At 38.5% G+C, this 23,169-nt stretch overlaps 1 protein-coding gene across 2 annotated transcripts in view; it reads right to left on the reverse strand.

Moving 5' to 3' along the window:
- The window catches only part of PTPRQ (protein tyrosine phosphatase receptor type Q), a 251,561-nt gene that overhangs the window by 59,163 nt on the left and 169,229 nt on the right, over window positions 1–23,169 (reverse strand). For both annotated transcript variants that reach the window (XM_075551228.1, XM_075551227.1), the window contains 6 exons: window positions 21,803–21,924; window positions 13,721–13,907; window positions 11,341–11,585; window positions 9,554–9,620; window positions 4,403–4,561; window positions 3,449–3,671 (listed from right to left, as the gene is read on the reverse strand). In XM_075551228.1, coding sequence (XP_075407343.1) covers window positions 3,449–3,671; window positions 4,403–4,561; window positions 9,554–9,620; window positions 11,341–11,585; window positions 13,721–13,907; window positions 21,803–21,924 — 1,003 coding nt within the window. The remainder of the gene's footprint in view (window positions 1–3,448; window positions 3,672–4,402; window positions 4,562–9,553; window positions 9,621–11,340; window positions 11,586–13,720; window positions 13,908–21,802; window positions 21,925–23,169) is intronic.

Here is a 23,169-nt window from a genome sequence, read left to right on the forward strand (position 1 = left end):
TCACAATCTACTGGACTGTACAGTACAGAGTAACCTTTAATGTAAACTAGGGGCTTCAGCTCATCATAAGCTAAAAACAAACAAGCAAGGCCCAACTGTCATCAAGTGGATTCTGATTCGTTTCAATCTTTTCTGACAGAGTAAATCTGCTTTCTGGGATCTCCCAAATTTTGCGTCTTTCTGGATGTAGACACCTTTATCGTTCCCCCTTGGAGTGGCTGGTGCATTCAAACCACAGGTCTTGCAGTTGAAAGCTCCATGTGTAGCCTACCAGGGATTCAGTTAATAATGATGTATCAAAATCGGTTCGTCAATTATGAAAAATGTAGCGTAGGTATGTAAGATGTCAATAAGAGGAGAAATCGTGCCAAGGAGAATGCAGGAACTTTCTGTTTCTCCACAAAACTAAAACTAAAATAAAACCATGGTTTATTTTTGAAAATGTCAAATCCTAAATAGTTATCAGTTTATAAGTATTGAACACCTTCTTTATATATTTGCTTGACTAAAATGACTTAATATATGTGTGAAGGAATAGTGTACTAGCAAAGTTTGCAAACATAAGATGTAATAACTGTTGCACTTTGAGCTCTTTGGAAATTATTAGTGTGCTAAATTTAGAATAGTCATTAGATCATATCTTGTTTACATGGGAAGAAATTAAGAACAACTTTTCTTTTTTGTGTGTGTATGCAGAGCTTTATTTGCACACTTACATCTTCTTCATATTTGAAGTACAAGGTCACAGAAGAAAGTCTCATGCAAAAAAAAATTGGTGATTCTAACATCTTCAGTCACATCTTAATTCTACCTCATTTCGGTAGCAGACAAGCATTTAAAAATATGAAACCAATTCACATTAGGAAATTACAATGCATAATGCAATCCATACAGCTCTCAAATAATTATTTGTTGATCATATCAAGAATCTTCTAGGAAAACAATATGTGAAATCACAATAAATATTAGATCTTATAGCATAACACTTTATAGCTGGCATTTCTGTGATATTTAAGATAAAGACAATAATCTAAAATGAGCACCAAAGTAATTAAGCTGAATAACAAATGACAGAATTCATTATCTGATTTCTTGTTCTCACTTTCTTAATGATAACCCAGCCTAAGATGTCCATGAAGTATTTGATCGGCATTGGGATGCTCGCCCGCCCGCTGCTCTGCTCCTGTAAAGACCGGCAGGCTGGGATTCACCCTGCAAGTAATTCGACCCTGTCCTAGAGGCAGAGGCTACAGAGCAGAACCAACTCAACGGCAATGGATTAACTAGCAGGTGTACATGAAAATAATGCATACTTTAAAAATCAAATTAGTTTCAGACAAATTTATAGTCTTATCACACAAAATAGAAGAGTCGCCTTAATAAGAGAAAATAATTAGATCAGCAAAAAGTGAATGGAGTCAAAGGCTAGCATTGATTTTTATGTTTGACTTTGTTGTTGTTGAGAAGATACACAACAAAGCGTCCACATTTCACGAGGTTCAACTGTGATTTTAACAATGCTGCAATGGCTGCCAAGACGTGCCACTGAGTTGCACAGATCGCTACCATTCATTCGCAGCTTCGATACTAGAAAGAGTAGTGCTTCCACTAGGTCTACGACAAACTAAAACCCTACTTTACAAGAAATAGGTAACATCTTGCAAATGTATGCAAGGGAAATTCAGAAGTCGAATGCAAAAATATTACAAATGAGCCACATCACTCTCTACAGGAGGATTTATCTGTTTCTAAAAAAAAAAAAAAGCCTCAAAAGCCTTTATAGGCATGCTATGGGTAAAGAGCAACTTTTGGCAGTGTTTTTTGTTGTTGCTTATTTTGTTTAGTTTCTTTAACTTTACCTATGTGTTTTCTGAAAGCTGAGAGGATTTGAAGGACTTACTGATGGAGATGAAATACTACAGCCTTCAGAATAGACTATCCTTCAATGTAAAGAAAATAAAAATCTTTATAACTTAGCCAATAAGCAAAGTCATGATAAATGGAAAAGACATTGAAGTTATCAAGTATTTCATTTTACTTGGATCCATGACCAATATTCATGGAAATATCATGACACCAAAAAAACCCCATATAACAGTTTTCCCTAAAAGAAAGATGTCACATTAAGGGCCAAAGTATACCTGGCTCAAGTCATAGTGTTTTCAATGGCTAATACACATATGAAGGTTAGATAATGACAAAGGAAGACAAAAGAATTGATGCCTTTTAATTATGGTGTTGGCAAAGAATATTAAATAGTCTATGGACAGCCAGAAGAAGGTACAAATCTGTCATGGATGACGTACAGCCAGAACACTCCTGAGGAGCACGTTTGGTGAAACTTGGGACACGTACTCAGGAGCAATTGCTCTTTGGAGAAGGGCGTCACATTTGGTGAAATTGAAGGCCAACCCAAAGGAGGAAGACCCTCAGCAGGATGGATTGACCCAGGTTATAAAATGGGGTCAAAGATAGCTGCAACTTCAAGGATGGCTCAGGGCTGGACAGTGTTGAACACAGGGTCCCTATGAGCCAGAACTGACTAGACATCACCTAACAAAAATGATACATGTGTTCCTGGGGCATGCTCTTCTTAAGTTCTATGCTATTACATCAAATCGTAATTATTTTTCATTTTGCCCAATTCTCTTACAGGACAATGTTTATTGGATGTAAGACAATGCCTTGTTTCTGTTACACCCCTAGTACTGGACTGTGGTCATTATAAGTGATGGATGCTTGTGGGGGGAGGTCAGATGCTCACAGGCATCTTCCCCGAAGGCAGTCCCTGACAGACTGCTGTTTCCCCACACCACATGGGTGGGGCCTGCCACCATTAGTTTAGTTCCTGTAGTGGAGTTGACACCCTACCGATAATGGTCTTTATCAGTTGAGCCAGGGAACAGGCCAAACTGGTTCTGTGACATCCCAAGTTAGGCTGCCATCCTGTATGTAGGATCTGCCCATCTTGCCACATGTATGCCCCCAATCCTTCCTCTTCCTATTGCGTGATACCCCTAGATCACCCCTCCCATTACTGTATTACATATAGCACAACCCCTTCATGTGATGTGGGTCCTCACCTACAATGAGGGGGCTTGCATGTCCCCAGAGAATGTAAAAGCCTGGGCTAGATTAAAGATTCTCTCTCTCCCTCCAAGTGGACCTCCAAGCGGGGCTGAGGTGAGCATGCTACCATGAATCGTGTCTGACTCCATTTATTTCAATACTTCTCTTCTCTCTCATGCTCTCTATAACTTTACTATGATCTTTACTTATTATCACTGTACAATTGAGCCTACCAGACCCGTAATGATGTGTTAGGGGCTGGCTTGCCCTGACAGATGCTTAGCATTTGGGAGAGGAGAAAGGAAAAGTTAGAAGGGTGGAAGAAGAACGTATTAACTCACTTGCTGACACTGACCATAGGAAATCCACGCATACTTACAAGTATTGCTTTCTTGGCTTCAGAGGGCCATTGCAAGTTTTGGCTTCATTGCCAGGGATCATGCACGCATTATCAGCACCAATGACATAGATTTCTTCATTGCGACTGAACTTTGTCTTCCCTTCCGCGCATGGAGGGTTAGGAAAACCTTCATTTGTGAAATATGGCCTTGGTTTATTAAAATAGGCATCATACCACTTTGTTACATTTCCATCATGTTGAGCTATTTTCAGGAGGTAAGAGAAATGATTACTGATATGAATACACTTTCACATTGATCAAGTGTGGCTTTGTCATGCACCAGGAAAACTTGGAAAACACATCTGTCACTGTGTGAACCACCATGGAGTCTTCAGCTGGTATTGCTGGCTGGAGGTAAGCCCGTCCCTCTCCATCGAGCCTGAGTGTGTAGGCCTCCCCGTGAAAGACCACTTTCTCATCCAGAGGAGGAAGACCCTTGATCAAGAGCAACTCTCTTGTTAGCGCCTCCAAAAACGCATTGAGGCTCATTTTCCAAGATCCAAACAATTTATCAGAATATAAACTCTGTAAGTCACACATTTTAACTAGCCTTTATCTTACACTGTGGTGTCCCTGGGTGGTGAAGACTGCTGGGTGCTCAGCTGCTAAGCAATAGGCTGACGATTTTGGTGCAGAGGCGCTCTGCAGACAGGGCTGGTTTCAAACTGCAAAATTCTATACAGCACAGCCCTGATCTGACACGCGTACGGTCCTCGTGAGCTGGAATGCAGCATTTTGTTTTTCTCTATTATCTTCTATGGTAGGTATTTAGGTATAAATTCTTTATGGCATGGTTATAGAATGTGGATAATCTGCTGACCTTAAGGGTTGTGTGATAATAGGGAGTCAACTCTATATTACTAATTTTGAACTGAGATTTCTTAAGCATTCCGAGATCCACACTTGACCATTTAATAAATTAACATTTCATACCTCCTGTTTCGGTCACTAGCACTTGTATGGCTTTTATTGGTCCATGATCATCAGTATAGTAACATATTGGCATTCTGATAGTAATTGTTGTCGAAGTGACAAGCAGTTTTCCAGTGGCATCATATATCGGAATTGGTTTCGTTTTGGGTCGCGCTGGAGCTATAAGAAAATAATAATGCTGTAATTGATTTTTAGTTTCTACATAGAAGAAAGAGGTCATTAAAAATTTGGTGTATGTAATTTACAAATAAAGTAATGACAAAAATAAATACAAATAACATGAGCTTTATTTTGGTACAGTATACATTTAGCAATTATTATCTCCTAATGGCATAATTACACATTTGAGATTTATCTGAGATAATGGGACCCTGGTGTGACTTTCAGCCATATACTTCACCTTCACATATGAAAAAAGAATTATATATATCCACATTCACAATCTAATTTTTACAAATACATGAACATTGTTTCAAGAAACTCAAATTTAGTATAGTCTTTTTTCTCTTTTATTTACTTTAACTAGTTTACTAATTGTCATTCTAGTTACATTAGCACTAGAATTTATTCCTACATACTCACAAAATGAGATAAAAGCACACAAAAAATGAAATCATCGCTGTTGGATTTTAATGGGGTTGTTACACATAATTACCCCATATCTTGAATTCTTCACTTAAATATATAACTTATGTACATGTTTTCAAATCATCAGGTACAAGGCTAATTCATTCTCCTTAATGACTATAAGTCATAGTGTAAAGACTTCATTTTAATTTAGTCAAATATTCTCTAGTTAAGTTACCTTCTTTTGCACATTTACTACAATAAACACCTTGCATATTCAGCCTCATTTTATGATTCCCCTCTGCCAAGTGAAACAGTCTCGAGAGAAGGATTTCGGTGACAAAAGAGTATGCATTTTTAATTTAGTCACTATTGCCACGGCCCTGCTTGGCACATGCTCTAAAGAGGAGGACATCACTCACGCACATGTAGCTAAGTGTGATAAAGAAATCAGATGGTGCCTGCTTTCAGAAAAAATAGCATCTGGGGTCTTAAAGGCTTATTTCACAACAATAAGTGAGGAGTCATCTAAGTCCCCACTGGAAGCACACTAGCCTTTGTGAGGCAGCAATTGTAATTAATAAAATCCAAACCTAGAGAGGGAACAGTCCCAGAGCATACATTCTAAACATCTAGTTTGCACAACGCCGTGGGTGGTAGGGGAACCGGCCAATCCATTTGCAGAGGCCCTCCATGAACTGAGTCTCCACGGATTCCTCACTGACCACAGAGCAGGCCTGGGGACTGCCCTCACAGCAGACAAAGAGCACTGTAAAGGGAATTGTAGCTGCCAGAATAGGGCTGGAACATAGGGTATATGTTGAAAGAAAATGTTCCAAAGCTTATTGTGGTCATAGTGCACAACCCTGCTTTCCTTTTTAGCAATTGTATCGGGAGCTCTTACAGATACTGTTAACAATCCATCATTCAACTAGATCAAGCATAACTACACAATTGCTGCCATCATCATTTTCATTTGTCTTGAACTCTTTGATATCAGCTCCCCTTAATCCCCTCCCTCCCCCACCCAAGCCCTCAGGAACCCTTATTATTATATTATATATTATTATTATTTTCCATATCTTACACCATCCAATGTATCCATTCACCTGAAATTCTGTTATTTGTTCCTCTTGAGTGGGGTTATACAGGTATCACTCCTATCAGTTCCCTGTTCCCCCTCCCCTCCCTTTTCCCATACCCTTAGGGAACCATTACTTCCATTACTATTTCTGAAAGTTTTATCTACCTTGGATTTTATCTATCAAATGATCTTAATTATAAAAATTAACATACACAGGATAACAAGGTTAATGAGGAAAAACCAGACCATAATAGTAAAGGGAGGGCACAGTAAAGACTTGGAAGACAGTGAAATGTTTCACCAGTGCTATAAAATTTAACTGTTGAATTAGATACTAATTATATCTCAATAAAACCATTTAAAATACATAATTGTCACCATGATAGTCTTTAAAAGCATCATGATAATTCACATTGTACCATCAATGTGTAAACATTTCTCCAAAACATGTATTTTGTAAAAATCTCTGCTTCTTTAATTTCATCTTCTAGCTATTATTCTAGTTTTATAAGCATTGACAAATCATTTAACTAAAATGTTCCATTTATTAAATCTATTGTCCTAAAAGCTTCCAAGTAATTCCATAAAATTGGTGGCATTATATCACAAAGTTATCAAAGAGAAATATCAAGATACAAATAAAACTTTCTTGTCTTGGTATTTCAGGCTCATTCCCCTCTTTTGAGCATCACATTCAATTTCCAGCTTCTTACTCGAGACTTCAGTTGGGTCCTCTGAGCTGTAAAGGCTGGGATGATACTGCATTTGTCATTTTTAGGGGGTGGGGTGAGGGGACTGCCTGTAAAGAAGGAGGGAAGTGATAGCAGGGGGAGGTGGGAAGAGCCTTCCGATTGAGATTGAGATGCAGGTTTGACATCTCAGAAAGGGGAAATGAAGGAGGTTCAGAAGGGAGAGGTTCAGGCTACAGAACAGTCTGAGACAACCTCTGCTTGTCAGGAGGAAGACTCCAGCAACATCTGTCCATTCGAAGAATCTAGCATTAGGCATTGTACCTGAATTGTTCATCCAATGCTGACTTATTGAGGCCACTACAGATTCAAATCTCCCTACCACTAATAAGATGAGGCACATTAGTAGAGTGAAAGGAAATTCTCTAGAATTCCACCAGTGTCTCCAGTGATCATACATCTCCTCCAGATGATCGATCACGAATCTACCTGTCCTGTCTACGGCACAGAAGGACAAAGGTATCATCTTTACTTGCGAGGAAACAAAGAACCTGCAGTAAGAAGTTTTCTACAGCATGAGCACAGACAGCTCTTCTATTTGCACACTTCCATGTCTGCCATTGGCTATCAAGAGAAATAACAAAGCTCCTCTAAAGCCGTTTGGTAAAATTACTGACTTTTGAAGGCCTTCAGTAGGGGTTCCCCTCCCAGCGGGGGCTACAGTTTTGGAGACCCACAGGGGAGTTCTACCCTGTCCTGAAAGGGTGCTGGGATTCAGAATCGACCCGACGGCAGATAGTTTGAGTATGAGTGTGTACATTAAAAAGTATATAATTTGTCTAATGAAATAAGATCATATTTATAAATAGCCTGGTATGTAGCACCATATTATATCAATTATTCACTAATAAAAATAGAAAAAAATTCAACTTCATTTATTATGAATACTTCCTATTCTTAATAGTACCAACTCCCAGGTTTTTCAAAGATTGTGTCCTCTAGCACACAGTCTAAGTGAATACAAGGTGTTGAATGGACCAGGTAGCAGACACCAAAGAACAAAACCCATCATTGTGTGATCACCTTCCTCATGTAAACGCTGAAGATGAATGTGTACATAAGTAAGTGTGGTCAAGAAGGCTGATGGTACCCGGCTATTGAGAGATATAGCATCTGGGGAATTAAAAGCTTAAAAGTAAACAAGCGGCCATCTAGCCCAGAAGCAACAAAGCCCACATGGAAGCAGCACACCAACATGTGTGATCATGAAGGACCAAGGGAACCAGGTTTCAAACAACAAAGGCAGGGGGGGAGGAGTCATATCATCGTGAATGAGGGGAGTGCGTGATGGGGACCCAATGCCCATCTGTAAACAGCTGGACATCCCTTGCAGAGGGGTGGTGGGGAGGAGATGAGTCACTTAGGGTTTAGTATTTGAAACTCAAAACCTTCCTCTAGTTCTTGAACGCTTCCTCTCCCCCAATTATCATGATCCCAATTCTGCCTTGCGGACCTGGTTAGACCAGAGGATGCACAGTGGTGCACTAGGGATTTGGAAATATAGGGAATCTAGGATGGATGAACCCCTCAGGACCAGTGGTGAGAGGTGCAACACCGGGAGGGAAGGGGGTATAGAAAGGGAGAACTGATCTTGGGGATCTATTTGGAACATCCTCTCTGGGGGATGGGCAACAGGAAGGTTGGTGAGGGGAGACGTCAGGCAGGTAAATGAGCTAATTCCAGGAACCCAAGTGGAAGGCGGATTTTGAGTATGACGTGGGCAACGAATGTATAAGGGAGCTTTACTCAATTGATGTATGTATGGATTGTGATAAGAGTTGTATGAGCCCCAATAAAATGATGTATTAAAAAATTTGTGTCTTCTAAACTTCATACCAGCCTATAAAGAAGGAACGGGCATTATCTCCATTTTACAGGACTGGAGTGTTGAGAAGGTTATCAAACATCAAACACATAGAGTGGCTAAATCAGGATTCAATCTCAGACAGGTTGACCCTAGAGCCAGACTAACACTACTTTTAATTCCTATGCTCTATTGCTCTTACCAGTGATTGAGAAGACTTTGCTTTGGTTCTAGAAAGACAAGTATCCACTAGATTTCTGATAAAAGTCCATAAACTTTCACTTTTTAAAATGATTTCAGTGTGGTGTGCTGATGCAGTTTTACAGCGATAGCACAGTCACTTGCTTATTTTAAGTCTCAGGAAAAGAAAGGACCTTTTAATAGCCAAATGACCTAAAATTCCTCTGAATTTTGTGGGAGAGAGTTTGAAATATACTTATATTTTCTATTAAAATAAGTCATCAGATTATTAAATATGATCAATGTACTCTTGAGAGTCAGGATGTACCATTGACTAGATGGTGGGAATTTAGTAAAAACAATTTGATTCACTGAAAAGAATCTGGTTTCTAAGATTAATAAAGATTGAGTAGAGGAATCTAATTAGAACTTGTCAAATTCAGACACAAATGATTAAATAACAAGTTTATTTTCAATAAATTTTCTTTTAAATCTTACAATAACAGATTATAAACCTACGTCAGGAAAGATTACATTTAGAGGCAAAGAATTATGAAACACATAGTAGGTAGATGTTCTCTTTTTCTACATAATTTGAATTATATTTTAGCCATTTAGTGTAACTTTGATAAGCAATATATTATTACTTAATGCATGCTTATTGTTCACATAAGAATCATTTAAAACTTGGCCTGTACCTTTTATTCCAATAATTATTATTTAATTAAGACAATAGCATTTTCATAGAATGAAACTTATGTAAGTACCTTTAATATCCATGGTTATTCTCATCTGAACCTTTGGCCCAGCTCCAGCACTATTGATAGCATAAACCTAAAATAATAAAACCTTTGGTTATTCTTCAAAATATTGGTTATATATGTATATTTCTATGTTATGGTTTTAGGCAATTCAAATAATAGTTACACTAAGAAGCAATTGCATATAGCCTATTATATTTATGTTGCAGTCATTTAAATAAATACAATAAACATAAGAATAATGTTAACCATAGTGTATTTCTTAAAACTTCTGTCTTAGACTAAGCCTCAAGACAAAAAATGCTGAGTGTCCTAGCTAGGCCAGCCACAGAGCTCTGGAGCGGGCTGTGCCTTCTGTTTGAACTCATAGGACGAACCAAACAAAAAAGGCCGCCATGTCTACATTTGCCCTCAACCCGCTCAAACACCTGTTCTTTCTCTCTGTAGATAGTTTTCTTTAAACTCTGATTTTCTTTAAACCCATATTCAAGAATCTTTTTTTTTCTCCTCTTAGATGAAATCCTATTCCCCCAGCCATCCAGCTTTCCTGTCTTAAATCACCCCTCTGAAAGCTGGCCTGCATGGCCTTCTTCACCCCTGCCCTAGGTAGCCACGGGAGCAACCTGCATCAAGGAGCATATACCCATAAAGCATTTCTGTTTGTGTGTACAGTGTGATTTACACAAATGTGAATCCTTTCAATTAACTTTGTGTTTAGGTAGCTGTAGACACAGATTCTTCTTTTTCCACTTCGTCTCACTGTACAAAATTAAGACCGTGTTCTTGGTCAAATTTTAATTGTACTTGTTGGACACTATTCATAATATAATATGCTTATTTAATTGATGGATTCATTTTAATATATTAGTGGCTCACAGCACTTCATATTTTACACTACAGTCACTTTGCAAACATTTTATTGGAATAAAAATTACATATAATAATTTGTATGGTATGGGATGAATAGTGAATAAACTAAGCATAAAATGTAAAAACTATATAAATAAAATATCTATAGGTACGTGGAAATTTAAAACAGGAAGTACTCAAAATGTAAAGCAATATTATGTTATGCTTCATATTTTTATATCTTAACAGTACAACCTAACATTTAAGTGACAAAATTAGTGACAAAATTATTTTGAGAAGTTTCTCAAACTCCAATATGTGAAGAAGCCTTGGAAAGCCCTGTTAAAAGCATACATATAGATCCTATTAAATAGTTTTGAGGCCATGATGTTAAATATATTTCTAACAAGTATTCAGGAGGTTGAAAATTTCACTTTGTGAAGAATCCTTTGTTTACTTTTCCTTAAATTAAATAGTGGCTATATTTTGTTTGGCTTATTTCTTATTTTCTCTTGTATTCAACCCATCCCAATGCCATGGAGTCCACGCTGCCTCAGAATGACCCCACACAGTGCTTCTGGGGTTGTAAGGCCCGGTGGGAGCAGATAACCTCAGCATCTTCCCATTTCTTTTATTAGCTGTAGTCATCATTTATTCTGCACTCATTCACATGCTATAAACATCCAACCCTTAGAAAAACCAGGCAAATAAGCTTCCTCTTCTTATGACATACTTTTCATGTAACAAACCATAGGCTCTCAATTTAGAAAAATTCTAGAAAATACTGTAAGAAATAGAAAATTAATTTTCTCTCAATCTCTTTTCTGTTGGTAGATTTTTAATCCAAGAAAAGACAACATGTACATAAATGGCAATATTTTTAATGCTGAATTTGAAAACCAGATCCGTTTCTTAGAAAAATTATTGAAATCCATACTGCTTACACTGATATTGTACGTATGTCCACCTTTCAGTCCTTCTAACATTGCAACGATGGATGTGTCAGTTTTCTGAATAATACTCAGATTGTGAACATGGACAGCAGTAGGGTCACCTTCTCGGCAAACCAGTGCTTGGTATACTTGGATGTTTCCATTAGGTTGAGATGGAGGAAGGAATGTTAGCTGAAATTTTGTAACTTCATCTGGTATCTTCTGAAATGTCATGTTATTAGGTGGGTCCTTGGGAGCTAAAATAAAATATTTGTTAATTAATATTTTAAAATCTCTGGTTTTTTGATCTTCATAAAAAGCTATGGCTTCAAATTTCTGTTTACATGAAGAATATTATATTGTTAAAAAACATGCCAATTATGATTAAAATAAACATAAAGACTAATATATTACAGAATTCTTTACATCTGTGTACTCATAGAGGTCATCATGATGATTCTACATTGTTTATTTATTTTTATGTTTAGATATATTTATTTTTATATAACAAATTGATATAGATTTTTGAAAATACTAAATAACAAAGACAGGATGTTGCAAAAATTGTACATACAGTCCTGCACACCCTCCTTCATCTTCACCCATTGGTTCCATCTTCTATAATTGCAGAAAAATATCAAACTATGAAAGTGACACAGATCCAATATTCTTAACTGAACTGCAGACCTTATTCGGCTTCCAACTTTTCACTAGCATGTGTGTAGGTAGCTCGAGGTAATTTTGTCCTCTGTAGAGAGGCCTGTAACTACCACGCAAACGAGATACAAGACTGTTTATCACCATAAAGAAACTCCCTCAGATGACTGCAGTTTTACTGATAGTAGAGCTAGTTATGGGTATGCCACATAATTAGTCCTCCTTGTGAGAGTAGACGATTGAATGAATAAATAAACTACTGAAGGAAATTTCATGAAGAAGGTTGCTAATATTTGGCTACTCAAATTTTATTATATTTCTGTTACTTTTATAGATAAGGCCCTTGTCCAAAAATACAAACAAGAAGTAAATGAATAATAATGAGATAGAGAATTGATAAACATGTCTTTATTCTAAATATTACATTTAAGATTTCATTCATAAGGAGAAAAACTTGAATTGGTTCAATGAGTTTATTTTCTTAACATTTCTTAACATCTTTATGACCACATAAAATAGCACTTCTTACTCTAAAAAATATGCTTATTAAAGACATTAGAATTAAAGTTTAATTAAGTGCATGACTTATCTGAATGTGCAACAGAACTTCCTGTCCCCAAATCTCTGGTTTTGTAGCTCAAATTCCCTACTTCGGATTTATTAAAAATTATTATTAGTATTATAGTATCCTTGGGAGAGACAGAAAATTAAGATGTGACAGTGCATATTTTATGGCGTATGAGTCAAAAAATGTTCTTCAGTATCTTTCCTCACAGATGGACATGATGGGATGGAAGGGCAAGGAAACCCGATTGTCTGGGGTACTGGTTCATATGTGGGCTACTGGTGTCCCAATGAAAACGTGTGGCACGTAGGGTTCTGGGGATTAACTTTACCCCTTAATTCAGAACTATCGTTTTATAGACAAAATGTTAAAGGGATATAGCATGGTGAAACAACTAGCTGAAGTCTATGTTTACCTTCCACACTTACCTTCCAGATAGCAACAAAGAAACTATAGCAACGCATCCCTGCACCGGCTTTTCCCAGTGAGATAGCTGGTGGCAAAGAGCATCAGGAGTCTGGAGGAGGAAGGGGTAAGCACGTCTGGGAGGGTGACTTTCCACAAGGAATTCTTATGGGTTACACTCTTGTAATTCACTCAGACCTTGCGTAGAAGTACTTGAGGAAATCAGCATGGCTCTGGCAGTCACCACATAGATCACATCATAAGCCGGTCGTTTGATTAAGTCAAGAAGCAGCTATGTACCGTGTACTGAATTCTAATTTTGAGTTCCAGGTTATTTAATAATAGAGTATTCTTACATTACTTTCTGATTAAGTCCTGAGATAGATCAAATAATTAAACTGATTTGTAGATAAAGCACTATTGGATACAGACAGTTGGAAAAAAATCCCGTTCACAAGGTCATTCAATTTCTGGAGCAATTAGCAGTTTAAATAAGTGTAAAAAATACACTGGGTACCTAATTTTAAATGATTTTGTTTCTGTATTAAGAAGAATTGGATATTTTACATCAATCCACTTTACCTAAAAAATAGAAATATACAGTTTCAAATTAGTCAGTTGCAGTGTCTCCTTGAAGTTTTCATTCATTTACAAGCTTGAAAAACTCCTGGAAGCACATACCCTTCTTAAAAGAGAAAGTGAGAAGCTGTAAGGAAGAGAGGTAGCGCTCATTCAGTCTCTGATCAGGAAGAAAGTAGCCCTTACCTGACTCTAAGGTGGTCACCAGCACTTCATCGCTCGACTTCCCTTCCACACATGCAGCACTAAGGTTTCCAGTAAAGGCCGTGACCACCACGGAATACCTTGTGAATACTTTTAAATCTTTAATCTCTATGGTTTTATTTTCTTCATTGGATTTGAGGAAAGAAATATTAAATTCATCACTATCTACCTACAAAGGGGGAAAAAAACAACAACTAACAATTAAGGAAGCAGCACTAAAGTCCAAATCACGGACTTCTGAGTTAATTTTGTTTCTTTTGTTTTGTTTACAGTCAAATTGTGTTGGGAATTTCTTTAGGGGTCAAAAGGGGATCAAAGGTTACATTTTAAGTGAACTACATCTTCCATAATCAACTTTACAATGCTCTCTAACACCAAGCCTATTCACATTGGTAGACAAGGGTCAAGAGGAGCTTAACCACGTGGGACCCTGCCCAAAGTCCCGATTGGATTTGGGGTTCCCCTTGTCATTGTAGCCCTCTACAAACCAGGTGCTCAGAATTTAAGCTCTGATATCATTCCTCAGGGCTTGGATTTTATTATTTACAATCCTCGGATCACTCAGGCTGGTGCATTTCCTGCATTTACTTGATGCCTGGGAAATCTTAAGTGTAACTTTTGTCATATATTAGTAATTATTTTTATTGAAAATGCAAATCAATCATCCAACCTACTATTCACCATTAATCTAAGCAAATGAACAAGCAAAAACATCTCTTAAGTCAATGAAACTATATTTTAAACAATATTTTGAGAAAGAAGGAATATATATTTTTGAGTCCAATCACCAAAAGTTCAAATGCAGCTTCGCCGCTTAATGGGACCTGCATTATGTCACAAGTCAGTTACACTTACCACATCTTTCTTTCTGTACATGGGAAGCATTGATGGCGACCTAAATGTGTAGTGTGTTGGAGAAGTTTTAGATGTAACTGATGTGGAGTGGAATAGCTGACACAAAGATAGCCAAACTTTGTAACCACTGCCCACACTCAGAAATACATTTTATAATAGAATTCAAGAATGCGTATGTTTGAGAATGTGTGTTACATAAAACATCTCATTAAAATGCTTTTAAAATTTATGGAAAATTTGAACTAAAGGAAAATGATATTTTTTCGAAAATTTTTTTAAATCCGCATTATATATGATAACACATCACATAATATATAATTATATACATAACTCAACCCACTGCTATTAAGCCAATCCATAGTGACCTTATCAGACAGGGCAGAAATGCCCTGTGGGTTTCCACAACTGTAACTCTTTCAAGGAGTAGAAAGCCTCATCTTTTCCCCAAGGATCTGCTGGTGGGTTTGAACTGCTGACTTTTGGGACCACAGCCCAACTCATAACCACGACACCACCAGGGTTCCAAATTACATAACATGTTTCTGTAAATAAACTTCTTCACAAAATGCTCTTCAATGTTTTATTCTTTTCTATTTATTTCATTTATTAAATGTTAGTCATGATTGTAGTTTGAAAAACTCTGATCTAGCACGATGCTATCCTTTGTATATAAATTCAACTATGATTATTAAATGTGTACAAATGAGTATGATGAGAAGTATTGGTTAGAGTTATATCACTTATTCCAATCTAGTCTGCCTTTGAGGTTGGTGGATTCTGTCCAGTTGCTATTTACTCAGTAACCTCCTGTGACAGAGAAGAATTGTCCCAAGGCTTTTCTAGGCTGTTATATTTGTCAAACAAAGCCTATGGTCAGGATATTCTCCCGCTGAGTTGCTTAGTGGGGTTGAACCTCGGATCTTTCTTTCAGGTAGCAGTCAAAGGCTCCACCACCCTCAGGGTGCTCTTTGTTTGGGGTACAGATCCCTATTTACACTAGGGATTAACCATATCTAGAGCTTCCAGTACTAAATAGAAGCTCTTTTCTGAACATAACCATCAGAACATTCAGTATCTGTTATGTATTCTGTTCTCAGGTACCTCAACTGAAACACTCAAATCCCAGTTGTATATCCTGTTACTGAATGATCAAGTTCACTTTCAACTTCACTTTCCATCACAGCCTGGAAACATGTTAGCGTTTTCCTTATTCTACTCTTTGAATGTTTTTTCTAAGAATTTTTAAACTTAAGGTTTAGAACAGAAAATAGACCCCAGCATTGCACAATAAAATAGATAATTCCCACATTGAGGAAATTAGTAGCGGCAGATGTCCCACTTCTATAAAGTGGTGGAAAAACAGATCACTACAGGACTCAGGATAAGACAAATGCTCCCACTGGAGAAGTGTTTGTGTGTGTTCCTTAGTTGTCATCCTTTAAAGATCAAGGGATTTCACAAAGAAACCTGGCTTTCTGAGTTCTCCTTGCCACCAACAGTGCTTATATGTATGCCAAATAGTAATTGCTTAGAAGGGAGGGAGGCTCAACCCCTGTCATGGGGTACCAGTCTCCAATACATTAACAGCCATCCCCAGTGGACTTTAAATGTGGGTTTGTGTTGTTTGCCTGACGGCTACAGTAATTGTTTGAACTTTGGTTTTAAAGTACGGCGTGAGCTCCTGGAGATTTCCTATGTTGTCACAGATACGATTTGAACCCAGGTTACCCATGACTTCAGAAGTTCTAATACGTCCAACTAAGAACACAGCATGCATATAATCTATAATATCTTAAGAGTATTTAATAAAATCAAAACAGGATGGTGGCTTTTAAAGTCAGCATGCACAGAAACCATGATCTTTTTTATTACACCTGTGATGACTGAATAAAAGAATGACTTAACTGGCCTGAGTGAATCTACTCTGCTGGGGGTACAAGTAATTGCTGCCCGTGTTGGCGCTCATCACAGCTTAGCCACGTACCCAGGAGCAAAACCTCAGGTCCTTTGAGCTCTTGTTGTTCACCAGTCATTGCTAGTGTGATCACATACTATTTAAGGATGTATCATACCATGAAATGTCCCATCATTTCTGAAGTGTAATCGTTTTATGTATAGTGTAAAAAGTAGATTCATCCATAACGTAAATAATTATATTCACTGTTTTCTCTTCTCGCTCCATTGCTTTTTAAAATGTCTATATGGATGAAATGAGCTGCAGATAAACTCTCTTCTCTAAAGACAGTGACAACAGCATCCCATTCACATATACATAACCAGCACCTAGCATAGTGCTGATGTAATGGATCTATTTGAATACCCATATTCAAGAAATTAAAGAATTAACTAAATGATTCTATGATGGTGGCCTAGTGGTTATGGATTTAGCTATGATTTTCTTCTTACTCCATTTATACCCTTCACACCTGGTGCAACCCTGAGTATCCTTCAATGCTCAGAGCAAGGTCAACATCGACCCTCTATGTCCTTTCACTCTAAAAATTTGTTGGTTTATGTGCCTCCCAAAACTCAGTTCTCACATTCTATAATTAGCTGATTATAATTCTGGTGTCTTCCATCAGAAAGTGAACGTCTTGAAAGCATAACTTTTTTAAAAGCCCTATCTTGGTAAATAGAAGCTGTCAATAAATATTTATAGATGGAAAGAATACAGGAGGGGATAAAAAAACAAACAATGGAATTGCACTGGGAGAAGCAGACTTTTGTAGTATAGCGTTTTTCCTGCATCGAGCAACTGGCTCTGAGTTAGTGTACCCAGTGGCATCACCAGGGAAGGTGCTCTCAGGTCACAGTGAGTTTTTTCATAAAAGCAGTTTCATTTGAACCTCATTTTCAGTAAAGGCTGATTTAAGAGAACAGCATGAGGCTGTGAAATTTTGCTTCCTGATTGTGAAAAATGCCAAAGGAACTGGTGTGATACTGAACACAGTTTATTAGGACAGCGCTATGGGAAAAACTCAAGTGTATGCGTGGTTTTCTCATTTCAAAAAAGGTGAAATGTCAATTGATGACTGTTGTAATTGCATAATCTGTTGTCAATTTGAGACTTAAGAGTGAAGGGGTGGAGTTTAGCTTGTCAATCAGGTTGTAGCTTGATGATCTCATTTGGAGGCACTAAGAAGATAAATAGCTTCCTGGAGGCGGGACACATGCTCAATCCTTCCGAGACATGCTTACTGACAAGACACATAGAAATGCCCTAGCGCCCTGGAGTTGAAGGAGCCACGTGGAGACACCTGCCAGTGCTGAGATGTCTACCGCCACTGGAACCACAAGACTTTCCACCCACTGGACTGTGATCTTCCTGCATTCAGCATCATTGCATGTGTTGTGTGAGACTGAAGAGGAACTTGTAGATTGGTATTGGGCATATGGGCTAATACCAGACTTATGGACGTGATATGAACTGGGTTGGGATGTTTTCTTAATATTCAATTGCTCTTGCATGTACACGTATGAGTGTCTATGAATTTGTTTCTCTGGTCTACCCAGAATAACACAATGCCAATCCTAGTTCTGGATGTCCATCAACTTCCCAAACAGATGAAAATGTTGACTTGTGCATTTGGAGTTCATTCCACCAGGTCAGACTGTTAATCAAGTTTTCTATTTAGAAGTTCTGAAAAGACTGCATAAAAGGCCTGATTTGTGGCAGACAGCAGGCTGGTTTTGCCAACATGACAATGCGCCTGCTCACGCAGCCATTTCAGTGTGCCAGTTTTGGGCATAAAAGAACATGCCTCCCTTGCCTTGCATCTTACTCACATGACCTCACACTGTGCAACTTTTTTTTTCTTCTGAGAATGCAGAGGGATATGAAAGGACAGTGATTTGATGACATAGAAGAGGTGAAGAAAAAAAAACAAGGGAGGAGCTGTCAGCCATCCAAACAGATGAGTTTAAAATTATTTTCCAAGAATGGAATCACAGATTTGACAAATGTTTAAATTGTGCTGGAGAGTACTTTGAAAGTAATAAGGTTGTTTTGTTAAAAAATTTAAATGCATAGCTTTGAAATAAATTTCCATTTGGGGGGTGGGTACCCCCTTGGAGGACATAGTGGGGGGAAAAGACAAGTACATTAACCTATTTTCCTATAGAACTATCTATGACTATATGTGTGTTCATATACTTTCACTTTGGGAAAGATAAGGCATCCTATCCCATCTAGAGTTACAGTCATGGAAACTCGCAGAACTTCTCCCTTGTCCTATCGGGAGAATTGGCATGGAGTAGCACTGACGTGAAAGCAGGGCGTTTGTTTCTGTTGTGTGTTGGTCTGTGTTTCATTTAAGAGGGTCAAGTTTTGCTAGAGTGGAGTGTTTGAAAGGAAGACTTCTGTGGTCTTTTAGCTGGGGCTTGCCAGAGGCCCTGGCTGCACCCTACATCCTACATCAGTGGCATATGCTTCTCCTTGGTCTGGGAAGCAAGGTTTTAAAATATGTGCATATGTATGAAATGAGCTCGGAGAAGCTCACTAGACAGGAGTCTAGCCTGCCAGTCAGGTGGCAGTTGATGACCTCATTTGGCGGTGCTAAGGCGATACTGTTCATAGCTACATACCAGCACCTAGCACAGTGCTGACATAATGAGGTATTTGAATATCTGTCTTCAACAAATGAAAGAATTAACTAAATGACTCTAGGAAGGAGTGCTGGTGGTGTACTGGTTATGAATTTGGCTGTGATCTGCAAGGCCCAGAGTTTGAAACCACCAGAAGTTCCGTAGGGACAAGGTGAGGCTTTGTACCCCCATGAAGAGTTACCATCTCAGGAGCCCACAAACAGCTCTACCCTGTCCAGTAGGGTCTATGAAATGCATTGATTTGATGGCAGTGAATTTGTTTGTTGGTTTTGTTGTTTTTTTACTGTGTGTTCCAAAAAGAAGATGGGCATTTTCAATCTGCCAGGAGGCACCACAGGAAACAGGTCTGGTGAAGTGCTCCTGAAAGACTTGAAAATGACCCTGTCTACTTGGGGTTGCCCTGTATTGCGATCAACTCACTGGCCGTTCAGAACAACAGCGTCACTTCGTTCGGAAACTCCTAGGGAAAGTGATGTGCTAGGATGAGCCAGCATTCTGGCTATCTTCGATTCCCAGGATTTGGGTGAGCTAACATAGGGTCGGTCCATGTGAGTCAGCAGCGACTCAATGGCAGCGCGTCAGTTTGGTTTTGGGTATGTGAAATTGGTACATTGTGTTTGCAAATTGGCAGATTTTCCCTTTCTCTTCTCATATCCTAGGGAGCTCAAGTGGCCTAGTGAGTTACCCACTGGGATGCTGACTCCAAAACCCACGCCCCTGCCAGGAGCCAAGGCGGATGCCTGGAGAACCTAGAGGACAGACTTGACCGGCCCCTGTGGGTTTTGGAGATTGTACCTTTATTATTTTATTGGGCGGGGGGGCTCTTACAAATCTTCTAGTAATCAATCATTCAATTCTAGAAAGCACACTTGCACATATGTTGCCATCAACATTTTCCAAAACGCTTGCTTTCTACTTGAGTCCTTGATATCAGCTCCTCTTTTTCCCCTCCTTCCCCTCCCTACCTCTCCTCTGGAATCCTTGATCAAAGGAGTATGGAGCAGCTGGTGATCTCAAACTGCTGACCTTGAGGAATGCAGTGCAATGAGCAACCACTACAGCCCCAGGGCCCCTTGCTAGCTATAAGGTCTGTAGCACACCCACTAGCCATCACGGCGTGTGAGAAAGATCGGGTTGCCTTCCCCATGAAGACGCACAACTCCAGAAACCCAAGGGGGAAGTTCTACTCTGTTCTACACGGTCACTGGGGGTCAGAATTGACTTGCTAGTAGTAAATTTTCAGCTTTGTCACACCATTGTGGGCTGGTTTTAGCCAGATTTAGTTATATAAAAAATGATCTTCTCTATGTCTCAGTTCCCCCTTGTGTAAGATGAAGGAAAGAGAGTTTGCACCACACGCTGCTACATAAGATGATTCCTATGAAGAAGTTCATGTGCATCTAGGATAAATGATCCAAATATTAATTCTCTCCCTTCCATCTAAAGTAATGGGACTACAAAACCACTCTTTAAATGTTTAATTTTCCTTCCATTAAGCATAATCAACTGTTTAAAAATATTTTCATTAATAAGGTGTCTTTCATTGGACCAGGCTCATCTTTATTATTTCATAATGTGCTTTTAGTGCATAGTCCCAGGATAACATGCACACTGATTATTATGTGCCAATTATGTACTAAAATCTTTACAAATACGTTCTAAGAAAGGAACTGAATTGAAGGCCAAATGAGAGGCAGCGGTGTCAGTAATCTCTTAATTTCCCCCATAATGATAACTGTTGGGTTTTTTTTATGATGATTGAAGGTGAAAATATTTCCACCTAAAAAGAAATAAAGTTATACTAAAATTATAAAATCAAGACACAAGATTAAGAGCGATAACTAGTTAAATGTATTCGATGGTACTGGAAGAGCAAAGTTATCAGCCCCAGTAAAACCCAAGTAGGGCCCCAATAAACCCCAATCCCCTTAGGTAACAAGTCCAGGCTGCAGTGTCTCCACTGCTGGGCAGTCTGTGGCCGGGGAAGGGTTTGCTTCTCACATTTGGACTGCCTTCCTGACTGACTACCCCATTTCAGGCTTTGGTGCCCTCATATTTATATGTGTTTGTTTTCCAGGACAAAACCCCAGGGTGAAATTCCCAGCATAAATCCTCATCTTACTTTACACACACCAGAGGTAATCAAATCCATTCTTAAATTTTCTAATGTCACTTAAGGACCAAAACTTTCCAAAGACACACAGCCAGAATTTCTTGCTACAACTGCAGAATCACATATGCATATAATTTTTCTTGGAAGGTTGCTCAGATATTGCAACCTCAGTTTGTTTGGTATTGAATGCAATTTCCTTACATATTAGTTCCTCTCCACATGTTGACGGGGGTCTTTGGTCCACTGGACTTATGGTTAGCAGTCCAGCGCTGACCCAATGGTTCCATGATAACTCATTTCATACCCACAGATCTCCCTCTACCCTGGGGATAAGTCTTTATTTCCTGCACATATCCACACTGAAACACAGTCAGGTTAAGCCAACTGTATAAGGTCCAATTGGGCCTGATTCAAACTCATATTGTTTAACAACAGTTGGAATTCTAACCATGCTCTCCACTGGCTTTGACAGATAATGAGACACGCCTTACCGATTTGACATCGATCAGATAGAAAGTCGGTCCAGTAATGACAGCAGGTTCACTCCAACTGATGTTGATGCCAAAGGATGACGTTGCTACTACATACACGTCTTCAGGAGGACCGTCTGGGGCTATGAAGACAGGAAAGCAATTACCCGACTGCATTGGAGTTAGCACTGAGCACAGCAGAACAAAAGACCACGGGAGCTGAGTCAGAATGCATTCACAGTATGTTCATGTACAGTCCACACATGCTACATGCACTGTCAAGTCGAAAGACCAAATTCATTTTTAAAAATTCCTATAAATAATTCCCACATGAGAAATCAGGGACTTTAAGAGCATATTATAAACTTGAAACACTACTTTAAAAAGAAAGTACAACCATTGCTAAAGCAAACCTATTAGAATAAGTCAACATTTTGTTTCAATATGAATAACATAACTGTTATTTTAAGAAAATGTTTGCAGAATCATATTTGAATACAGAAAGAGAGGCATGGAGGCACAGTGAAATCTGCAGTGGGACCAGGCAATGATATTTAAAATGTGTTTTCTTACTAATGTAAGCTGGATACTTCTATTGCTTTAGCTGTGAGGGTGGAAAATAAATAAATAAATCAACTCTTCTGGTCTATTAATAGAAATGCAAACTTCAAAATACTCTAAATTCATTTTTTCCAAACACTTGGTGCTACTTTGTTGTTTTTCATCAAGAGTGCAAAACAAAAGATAATACATTAAGGAATTGGAAATCGAAAACCTTTCTGAGTAAGTTTTCATTGGTCAAACGAAAACGAACTAGAAGAGTTTATCGGCTGTACAAGGAGTTCTGCTGGAGCAGCCGTTACACAGCTAGCTGCAAACAAAAAGGTCAGCAGCTCAATCCTACCAGTTGCTCTGTGGGAGAAAGACGTGCCAGTCTTCGTCCTTAAAGATTTACAGCCCTGGACACCGTACAGTGCACTCTGCACTGTCTTTCAGGGCTGGAAGGAGGCGGGACAGACTCAATGGCCATGAGTTTTAGCTGATTTTTTTCTCTCGTTGTTTTTTTAATAGGATGCTGAGAAATCCTGTCACAGCTAATCTGACACAGGCATTAACCTATAAATAATGCTATACACGCCTCTTCCCTCCCAGGATCGCTGTTCATGTTTTGGGACATTACACATTGGTAGGTAAGCATTTCCCAATATTTCTGATTTTTAAATTTATTGGAGAAAACATTACTGAACAAGCATGTGATGCTGAGGAAGTATAAAGAGGACTGCAAAATAATTCCTTCCCTCAAATAATGTATAATTTAGGGAGAATATGTAGTTATGTGATCTTGGTTAAAGAACGTCTTTCGAGGCCTCAAGGACCCCCATGATATA

The sequence above is a fragment of the Tenrec ecaudatus genome, chromosome 6 (genome assembly GCF_050624435.1).
Source record: "Tenrec ecaudatus isolate mTenEca1 chromosome 6, mTenEca1.hap1, whole genome shotgun sequence".
In the NCBI taxonomy this organism is placed as follows: Eukaryota; Metazoa; Chordata; class Mammalia; order Afrosoricida; family Tenrecidae; genus Tenrec; species Tenrec ecaudatus.